This window comes from Chroicocephalus ridibundus, chromosome 12 (genome assembly GCF_963924245.1).
Source record: "Chroicocephalus ridibundus chromosome 12, bChrRid1.1, whole genome shotgun sequence".
Taxonomy (NCBI): Eukaryota; Metazoa; Chordata; class Aves; order Charadriiformes; family Laridae; genus Chroicocephalus; species Chroicocephalus ridibundus.
Genome location: NC_086295.1, coordinates 19,152,067 through 19,162,825, shown reverse-complemented (window position 1 = coordinate 19,162,825; position 10,759 = coordinate 19,152,067). Strand labels below are relative to the sequence as shown.

Genomic DNA, 10,759 nt, shown 5'->3' with positions numbered 1-10,759 from the left:
TTTCCCTGTATCCGTGTGCTGAAAACAAAATGGTCAAAGACAGGGTAACCATTAAAAATAAAGGAGCTGTTTTGCTGGACAGAGCTGTGTTGGGTCCCTCATGGGGAGATGAGCACCCCAAGCTCGACCAGGGCCTCCCTCCACTGAGCTGTGCCAGGCCAGAGGACACGGGTGGTGTATGGTTGGCACCTGCACACGATTGATGTTGGCACATAAATGGTGTCTGCACATGGGTGGGATCACCACACGGGTGGTGTCTGCACACGCATGGGATCACCAGATGGGTGGCATCTGCACACGGATGGTGTCTGCACACGGGTGGGATCATCCCATGGGTGGGATCACCATGTGGGTGGTGTCTGCACAGGTGCGGGATCACCACACAGGTGGCGTCTGCAGATGGATGGCGCCTGCACAAAGGTGGGATTCACCACGTCGGTGGCGTCTGCACATGGATAGCGTCTGCAGACGGGTGGGATCATCCCGTGGGTGGGATCACCATGTGGATGGTGTCTGTACGCGGGCGGGCCGTATCTGGACACAGGCGGCAGCTGGCACAGGTCACGCCTGGACACAGGTGGGCCCTATACACGAGCGACATGCTGAGGCACTCGGGTGGCATCTGGATCACGGCTGGAATGTCTGCGGGCAGGTGACACTGCAGCAGGGTGCCGCTGTACAAGAACGGTATTGGTACGAAACTCATGCCTGCACAGGGGTGGCATGTCTGCACATGGGGACATGCCGGCAGGGACCATGCCTGCATCCACGTGGTGGTGACCCACGGTGGGCACACGGAGCGATGGCACACCTGGGCCCAGGGCGGCTCCTTCAGGTGCAAGCAGCCTGTGCGGGCACAGGGGTGGGCTCAGCCCGCGGTGGTGCAGCCGCGCACAGGGCGGCACGGCGGGGGCCGGGGCCCTCCGCATGATGGCGGCTGGGGCCGCGGCCAGCGCCCCACTGTCCCCGCCCGAGCCGCTCTGCCCCGCGCCTTCCGCCCGCCGCCGCCGGAAGCGGAAGTGCCGCCGCCGCGTGCGTCCGCCACAGGCTGAAGCGCCGGTCGCCAGTCCCGGCCCCAGCCATGGCCGTCCGCGCCAGCTTCGAGAACAACAACGAGTTGGGCTGCTTCGCCAAGCTCACCAACGCCTACTGCCTCGTGGCCATCGGCGGCTCCGAGAACTTCTACAGGTGAGGGAGCCCCGAGGGCCCGGCCCGGCCGCCGCCGCCGCCTCGGCGAGCCCCGCGGCCGTACCCTAACGGCGCTTTCTCCTTGCAGCGTCTTCGAGGGGGAGCTGTTCGGGACCATCCCGGTGGTGCACGCCTCCATCGCCGGCTGCCGCATCATCGGTAGAATGTGTGTGGGTAGGTGGCGGGGCGGCCCTTCCTCCCGGGCCTGGGGGGAGAGGGGCCCTGGAGGGCGCCGGTGGAAACGGGAGGGCAATCCCCTGTTCGGTTGATGCGCACTGGGACACACCGTGGGTTTAACTGTGGGGGGGGGGTCCGATGGGCAGCACCCCGCATCCTCAGAGTTTCTATTTTAATGATTGAAGCGTGTGAAGAGGAGTGAAAATGGGAAAACTAACACTCACCCAGTAGCAAAGAGCTGGGGTAGCAGGGAGCGTTTGCCTCGCAGGGCTTAAAGATGGGTTAAAGACACATGTAAGTCTACTTTCTGGTAAACCGGGATAAGTTTCGTTTTTCTTGAGGTTAATGGTTCAGTACCAGCACTGGAGAGGCAGAGCCCGGGGAGGGGGGACCATTAACAAATAGGAAGATCAGGGAAAAGTCTTTCATCTGTCTTTGGCTAGCAAGACCCTATTCAGTCAAACAAACTTCTTGCTTGAGTTTTGTTTCTGTGAAAAGAATGCCTTTGTCCATCCTATTTCATTGCTTTGCCACAGTAAAGTAATACAAACAAGCAGCAACTGTATGTTTTGTGGGGCAATTGGCATCTATGGAGGAAATTCCTAGTCAGAGTGTTTCATTGAGGACGTCAGGCTTCCTTTAGTTCTGTTGAAAAAGAGAAGTGATTAAAGATAGTGGCATTCACTAATTTCTACTCTCAGATCAGGCTGAGCTTCATCCTGCTTTTCCCTACCTGTGGTGCTGTGTTATTCTTTAACGGTAGTGTTATTTCTCGTGGGCTGAATTCTGGGCTTGGGAGGAATGGACAGGGCAAGGGCAATTCAAGCCATTAGATGAACATTAGGAAAGTAGGAAGCCCTGTGGAAATATTCTTTTTTTTCTTTTCTCTCTCTTTTATTTTTTTTTTGTCATTTTAGGAAACAGACACGGACTGTTGGTCCCAAGCAGTACGACAGACCAAGAGCTTCAACATATCCGCAACAGTCTTCCAGATTCTGTACGAATTCAACGAGTAGAAGAGCGTCTGTCAGCACTGGGCAACGTCACTACCTGCAATGATTATGTAGCTCTTGTTCATCCAGATCTCGACAGGGTACGTGGCTCTTCAATGCTTTTAAATTCATAGCGGATGCATGTGAAATGATTGTCAAGTTGCAGTTTGGGTTGTAGTTGAGGATTGCGGTATGTTGCATGGGGATCAGAAGACCTGTGCGAGCAGCAGAGCTAGTGTCACGTAGGAGGCTGTGCTGCCTCATCTTGCCTTTCTTAGGTTATCAGGAGCGGTCAACATGGATGCACCAAGGGGGGGTCTGATAGCCTTCTAAGGTGGCATGACTGGCTGGGTAGATGAGGGGAGAGCAGTGGACGTTGTCTGCCTCGACTCTGTCAAGGCTTTTGATGCTGTCAGAGGTCCCTTCCAACCCCTGCCATTCTGTGATTCTTCTCAAGAGAGAAGTCTCAAAATTGGATTTTGGACTTCTGACTTGGTTTCAGTTGATCTGCCTCTTCTCCTATATTTTTCTTTATTTGTAGATGTGGAACCTGCCCCAAGTATAGCTTGTGCCCCCTTGTTCAGTATGCTGTAGTGAATGCTCTGTGGAGAAGGGAAGGAATGCGACATGGAAGTGTATTGTTGCGGGCGATTTGCTTTGCATATGTAACACTGAATGAAGAAAAGAGAGTGTGCACGAGTGTAATAAAGAGAGCATAAAGAAGAGTTTAGTCAGGACTACAACAGAAGTTACAAGCTACTGCTGAGCTGGCTGAGATTTGTAATAGTTGAAAGAGGCCACGGATGTGTTGACAGAGGGGTGAAAGAAAAAAGGAAGGTTCTTGTATGAAAACTTAAAATAAGGGCAGAGGAGACAAAGTTGCTGCTACTTTGAGAACTGATATATCAATAGCGTTAGAGACAGGTATGTTGTGTGGCTACAGGTAGCCACAGCAGTGGCTTACAGTGTTTGCTTTCAGTTTGTGCTAAAGGTGATGAAGAAATGTGACTTGGTGTTAGGGGTGCAAAGGGGGGGAAAAGGTGGGCTGGGGGGCGGTGGTGGTTTTTGAGCACATTATGTTTTAAATAAGCGTAAAAAGTAAGGTAAGATGGTCAGAGAGGGAGAAATCAAAATAATTCACAGTGAAAACCTGGAAGGAAAGGAAGTTCTTAGAGTTCTACTGAAGGATATGACAATTTTGTCCCGGCAATCTGGGAGTAAGTGTTTTATAACGATTGAGTAAGTGTTCTATAATGACTGAACTGCAGTGGATTGCGGAAGTGTGGGCAGGCTTCCAAAGGGGAGGATCCCGGTTGATGGTTGCATGCAGGAATAGCTTGACTTCAAATTCTACGATACCACTTTGCTTAGAACTTTATTCTCTCTTTATGTTTGCAGGAGACAGAAGAGATCTTGGCAGATGTACTGAAGGTTGAGGTTTTCAGACAAACGGTAGCAGATCAAGTGCTGGTAGGAAGTTACTGTGTTTTCAGTAACCAAGGAGGAATTGTGCACCCCAAAACTTCAATTGATGATCAGGATGAACTGTCTTCATTGCTCCAGGTCCCACTTGTGGTAAGGCATTTGTGGGTTTGTGTTTTCTCTTGCCACTCCCTTCCAACCCAGTTCTCAGTCTTTAATTTTTCTGTGCTTCGTGGGCTCCTAGATAGTGTTTCCTCTGCAGAGCTTTCCAAGTGGGAGATGAGGAGAAGACTTGAACAGGGCAGGTCCTCTGAGAATTTTCCGTCTTTTCTGAGTCTGGACAGGCTGGTTAGCACCTTTAGTTTGCTTCTGAAACATTGCTCGGCTGGGGTTGTGCAAGTGGTGCTGACTGAACAGAGTGTGAGATTGTGTGTGGTTTGTCCAAAGGCAGTGTTTAAAAAAAATAAGTAATAAAATCCTGTGCCTGCGCAGTTGGATTTGTGAATTGCAGGATTGCTATGCCTTTATGCTTCCTACTTGTTAGATTTTATTTCACTGAGTGTCACACAATTTTCTCTCTTTAAAGAGAGAAAGGGTGTCCATTAATCCTTTTATCCAAAATTTTTATAACTTTGTTGATGGCCAAAGCTTTAATACTTTTCAGGAGCGAGAGTTGAGGCCCTCCACTAAAGACTTGTAATAAGGATGTGGAACGAAATGTGTTGCTGTCAGCGTACACTGTTAACTCTTGCTGCTTTGTTTGTGCCAGGCTGGAACAGTGAATCGTGGCAGTGAGGTGATTGCGGCAGGCATGGTTGTAAATGACTGGTGTGCCTTCTGTGGGCTGGATACAACCAGCACCGAACTCTCTGTCATCGAGAGTATCTTCAGGCTGAACGAAGCTCAGCCAAGTACCATTGCTACCAAGATGAGAGATTCCTTGATTGACAGGTAAGGAGGATCCAGGTCTGTGTATAATTGTGGTCAAAACAGGCAAGATTTTACTATAAAATGAGCTTTTTTCACAATTATTTTATCTTTTTTCTTGAATTATTTTTATTTTATTTTATTTTTCAACTTCCTGTTTCCTTTTATTGGGTTACTGACAACAATTACCTCATTGCAGAAGGTTTTGTTTCCTGGTAGCTGATGAGCCTGCTTAGTCCTGTATGGAACGTGTGAGGGTTTTTAGTGCCATTATAATACTTTTTGTGAGAAATAGTATCTAACTTTCAGATACTTTTTTTTCCCTAGCTGTTCGCTGCTTAGCTATGACATGAATGGATTTTTTTTTTAAACAAATCTTGTTTTAAAAATTAAAACGCCCGTGACTTTGATTGATATCTCGGCTTTTGATTGTTTTAACCCATAATATTATTACTTCAAATGCCTGCTACAACCCTTTCTGGAGCTAAAAAGACTTTGGAATTTGTCTGCTGCTGCCTTAAATTTTTTTTAAGCCTTTTTGTCAAGTTTTGTCAAGCTTTATCCGAGTTAACTTTTAGTGGGAGGCAGGTTTTCTTGTTTTCTGCCTGGACTGGTAGTGATACAGGACTTCCCTATTCATTAATGTATGTACATATTCTTACAAGGTTTAGGCGTACATATAGATGAATGTTCTGTGTGAACTTCATTTGGGCTTTCATCTGATGACAGCTCTTACGATCCTTGCTGTGGTGCCAGAGGTGTGGCCTTGAGCTACCTGGGCCATTGTAACTTAGTGGCAGAGTTCTCAGCTTTCGTAAGAATGTATGGGAATGGCTTATGGCATAAGGAAAGAATGAGGAATTCCTTGAGTAAAGAACCCTTTGAAAGAGTTCTTTGCTGCCCCTTCACAGTTCCTGTATAAAGGCTGGATGTCCCTGAGCGTAACAGAGCCGTAATTAAACTCGCTCTGAGCTTTTGATAACTACCTAGACCAGACTGGGTGTACGTTTTGCCTTTTCCAGCTTGACAAGTCTGTTCTTATCATAGAATCATAGAATGTGTTGGGTTGGAAGGGACCGTTCAAGGTCATCTACTCCAACCCCCCTGCAGTGAGCAGGGACATCTGTAACCAGATCAGGTCGCTCAGAGCCTCATCCAGCCTGGCCCTGAATGTCTCCAGGGATGGGGCCTCCACCCCCTCTCTGGGCAGCCTCTCTTATGGCTGGCTGTTGGCAGGCGCTAGGTCTGCTTCCCTCTTTTCACAGACCCTTATGTTCTAGGAAGGGGGATTTCTGCTGGGCTTTTGTAATGAGAGGTTGAGAACTGACTGTACGGGTGTTTTGAAATGCCTTCTGCACTCCCTGGCACTCATCTGCTAAATCTCCTTTCTGTTTTCTTTTTAGCTTGACATGAGCAGTGCTGGTTCCTGCTTTCCAGAAAGCTCCTAAGGAGTGAAGTGTCAGGCTACACTTTGGATTACAGACATCCAGACCTTCCGGTGTTGTTTCTGCAGGCCTAGCCAATGGAAGAGGCTACAAACCCAACTTCTTGTAGTGTTTTGTAAACTAAGTATTATTACAAAACCTGACAAATAACATACATAAGTTACAATTAAGGAATGCTCTCTATCCCTTTGCTCACATTTTCCTGTTCTTCAGCCGTGCTTTTTCATTTTGTGATGCTGACTGAGCCCTTCAAATTAGCCAACAATATTTACTCTTGTGGCTCTCGGATATTGATCGCTAGGGGTTATTTTGCCTTAAATAATGCATCCGTGTTCTGCTGCACAGCAGTCAGTCTGTTCCAGCACATACGTGGCACTGCCCTCTCTTTCCACACTCTTGCTAAAGCCCCTTGTATGTCCAATACCAAAAATATAGTAGTTTACTTGCCACAAAACCATTCAGAAGTCATCACCTGCTCTCTTGCCCTGACTTGCAGCTATTCTCACAGGGCCGGTGATTCTGAAGTCATCACCTTTGACTAAAAATGGAGTTTCTCAAAGTCAGTCCAGGGGCTTCTAAGAGCAGCAATGCGTGACTGCCTCTGGAACCAGCGGTATTTGATCTGTTGTCTGCAGGTGCCTGGTGGCATGTGTTCTGCTTCTCAGGCATCTGCAAGGGAGAGCCTAGAAAAGCAGGCTGTTGCCAGGGGCTTACGTTTGTTCTACAGCAGTTCCCCACCGACACTGGGAAACTCTTAAAAGGCAGCATATAAAAAAAGAAATAAACCACCTCGTCTTGAGTTATTTTGGAGACAAAGGTTAAGTAACAGGGTTTGAACCAGTTACTCCAGACAGTCAGATGTTACAGATTTGGGAGCTTGCTAAGGAAGAGCTCTGCCCTCGTCACGGGGCGATGGTGGCAAAAAGCTGTAGATACTGCTTTCAGGTAGAAGATAGTCATTTGCTTCTAAACAGAGCTCGCTGATCTGATTTCGTTGCGTTTCTTCTGCTTGCCCATTAAGGGTGTACTGAAGGCACAGAAATGCCTCCACTTCCCATCCCGAGGGTATGTGGAAGCTCCTCGTTGCTCCCACACAGCTGCATTGCTCTCGGCTGGAGTCTCTTGAGGAGAGAACTGTCGTGAGGGCAATGTGGGCAGAGCTCTTTTTTGGCCCTGGTGCTTCAGGCTTTGTAGAAAATTAAGCGAACTTCCATTTTTGTTTTACTGTCTGGATGCTTAGGGAAGGTTTGGGTTGATTAAAGGTTGCTCCTTAAACTTTTAAATAAAGATTGCCATAGGATCCTGCTGTCTGCTCTGTCTAGAACGGCACCTGAGCCAGGGGCTGCCGTTTCCAGAGAGCTCGCCTGCCTGCTGCCTGCTCAGCTCCTTGCCACTATGGCTAACAGCTTTTGGTGTTTATGGCCCCTTTGATACAGGTGACTACCTTTCTTGGCACTGACTCCAGGTCTCCTCTTAGCGTGTCTCAGTATTCAGAGTGAGAAGCGGCTGTCCTTTGGCCCCCTTGCAGGGCTCTGTTGGTAGGTGTAAATGGCAGTTGGACTCTTGCTGTCGGTGTTGGCATTTATTTGTCAAGTGTGAAATGAGTAAGGCTGAAGTTTTCCTCTGCAACTTCTGTAACTCATTTTTTCTCATTCCGGTTGATAAGCAGGAATCCTGGTTCATATTGGTGATCTTGATGTGTGTTGCGTGTCAAAAATTGCTCAGAGCTAAACAAGAAAAATAATCCAGTCTCTGTGTAATCCAAATCCTTAAATAGGAAAGATACCGGTGCAGCGCTGGGGGCTGTGATACGCCAAAGAGGATTAGAGACAGAATATTGGCAGAGTAGGGTATTGCTAATGGCAGTGTGTGACCTCTTTGAGAATTGCATTGAAGCTTTGGAACTGGAAGGTGGCAAACACGATACCTCTTTTATGTACAAGGAAAACAGAAACTATAATAAAGAATGGAATTAGTAGAACCATGGATATGTGATACCATGAGAGAGCATAAACTTGGTGTTTTAACGGCAAGTCATGTCTTACAAGACCTGGGGAGTTCTTTAAAGGAGTCCACAGGGATATGGAGAAGGTCTGTTGTAATGTTACTTGTATTGCCGAAAAGTGTTTGGCAGGTTTTTGTGCCAGAGGCTTTTAGGGACCCTGGGTGAGTGATCCCATGGAATGAGAGCTTGAGCACCCTTTTACGTGCTTGAGAATGGGGGGGGGGAGTCAGAGTAAATGGTTAGATTTTCCAGGAGTTCCACAGGGAGCTCCGCTGGGAGCCGCCATGGTCAGCATTATTGTCCCGTTCGGGAAAGGCAGCGGATCAGTGCAGGGAAGTCCACCCACGCTGGCTTATTCTGACTGGTAAGGACGAGGACTGACTGATGGGTCGATAGAAGGGTAAATTTGGTGCAGCTGGACGTGAAGTGAAGCATGTTGTGGTGAAGGATCCAAATTTCCCACCCTGTAGCGATGAGCTCTGACCCGCCCAAGAGCAACTTCTTGGCCTGAAGGTACGTATTGTAACAAAGGTGTGCTCAGTCGTCAGCAACAGTCAAGAAAGCAAACTGAATGTTTGGAGGAGTTAGGAAAAGAAAGCCCAAACAAAGCATCGTTATCCATAAATCCATGATGCATCTGTACCTTGAGCACTATGTGTAGATTAGATGCAAATCTTGTGCAGCGGTTGCCGAGCTTTTCTGCAAATACATATTCTGGGGGTAATGCTTATCTCCTTTGTTGTTCATTAAATTTTGGTTCTTCTAAAAACGCCAAAAGGCGGCAGGGGAAAGGAGCGAGATTCTCGTGCTGTTACCGATTCCTTCCCAGGAGAACCTGCCGAGCAGGGTTGGAACTGCCAGGTGTGGGGCCGTGAGGGTGGGACCGTGAAACAGTGAGGAAGAAACGATGGCTCAGGCGAAGGGTCCCACGAGCAGCAGAATTACCAGTGGCAGGCCCTTGGCGTTACACAGCTCAAGGCACTTAAAGCACCGTGCAACGCTTGACAGACCCTTTTTATGCGCTTTACCTCAAAGGCATCACTCTCCGGTGGCGACACCAAAAGAAGGCGTTAAGGAATAGTCAGTAAAATCAAGTTGTATGTCCCTGGTGCTGGGTGTCGCTGCCGCAGGTTCTCAGGAGTCTTAACAATGAAAGTTCTGAACTCCGAAGCCCCCGGTTACGCTCCAGGGCCGTGAACCGCCTTTGCTCTCCGGCAGCAGAAGGCGACACGTGACTTTGTGTATTATGCGGTGATCCAGGAATGATCTGAGGACCTACAGCTGATTCCAGCTGCGCTGGGCAAATAAGTGTGATACCATGAGAAAGGCCTGGGAGGAATGTGACGGGATGGCAAAGAGATGTCCAGAGGTTCTTGAGGGAGGAATGAAGGTCTCACGGGTCAGTGAGGAAGTCACAGGGTGTGTAGCTTTGGCTGCCACAGTGTGCTCTAATGTCCAAAAGCTCATGAGGATCCTTCATGGAGGTTTTTAAAAACCTGAGTCCTCATGGTGTGAGACGGGAGATGCCCTTGAGGTTTAATGACCAACTGTAAGTTAGAAACGACTAATCCCTCTTCTAGGCGGAGGACCCCTCTGTTCTGGCTGTAGCGGTTGTGTATCCCAGCACATTTCTAACGTACCTGGAGAAATGAGCCTACTTCACTGGTCATGAAATGATCTGAGATGGTCAGAAACAAACAAAGGCAGGATGCCGAGCGCAGGACAGCGGGCGTAGTGGGCTGCTCGCCGCTCGAGGTGAGCACGTGCCAGGGCTCCCCTCCGGCTGTACAAGTGCTGCCAGGTGGCCGTGTGGTGCCGGGGGCGCAGTGAGAGGAGCTGAATGAGCAGCACTGCTCCCTGCTCCCCCGCGGTGGCAATATGTCCTGGTGCTGCATTTCCGGATGGGAACTGGCACGCGGCCACCTGGCCAAGGAGACGCTTTAGCTGTGCTGATGGGAGGCGGAGCGGGTCCATACCCTGCTGCTGGGTCGCTGTGGATTACAGATCCAACCCACAGTCCCAGCAAAGAGCTCAGGTGTGTGAATGTTGAGGAACTACCCCTTACCCAAATACTGACGTTTGTGCCCAAATCCAGGTCACCCCAGGACCGCACAGGTGCTAATCTTTCCAAAAAAAAAAAAAAAAAAAAAAAAAATGACAGTGGCGTGCACGGGGTTGTGTTGGGGGAAAGTGGGTCAACTGCTCGCCTACCTGCCCTGGCCCACCTGTGCCAACACGCGGAACCGTGGAGGGCTGTTTCCCGGCTCCTTAAACACCTACGGAAACACCTCACACCCTGGCAAAGCTCCAACAGGTAACGTCTGCACCAGGAGCCAGTTACGCAGCAGTTAAAAGAGGCACCAAACTCTTTCTCGGGTTCTTTGAAGCAGCAGTTCTTTGAGGAAGGCTGGATTTTGGCAGCAGAGGGTTTACCTCGTCGCCGTGGCGTGCCCGGCTCCGCGGGGCAACCCTTGCTCCAGGGCCAGGCTCTGTGCCGCCTGTACAGCTTGGAACTCGGTGTAGGGTTTTGAACAGCCCGAAAAATCTACCTTTGGGCAGGAGTAAAAAAAAAAAAATACAAACAAAACCAGACATTTCTCCAG

At 49.1% G+C, this 10,759-nt stretch overlaps 1 protein-coding gene across 1 annotated transcript; it reads left to right on the top strand.

Annotated features, from left to right (window-relative positions):
* Nucleotides 1-1,013: 1,013 nt before the first annotated feature.
* EIF6 (eukaryotic translation initiation factor 6) lies at nt 1,014-10,751 on the top strand. Its single transcript, XM_063350220.1, has 6 exons — nt 1,014-1,188; nt 1,277-1,362; nt 2,283-2,458; nt 3,756-3,932; nt 4,549-4,730; nt 6,110-10,751. The coding sequence occupies exons 1-6, from the start codon at nt 1,082-1,084 to the stop codon at nt 6,117-6,119; spliced, it is 738 nt and encodes a 245-aa protein (XP_063206290.1). The 5' UTR covers nt 1,014-1,081; the 3' UTR covers nt 6,120-10,751.
* The last annotated feature ends 8 nt before the right edge of the window (nt 10,752-10,759 follow it).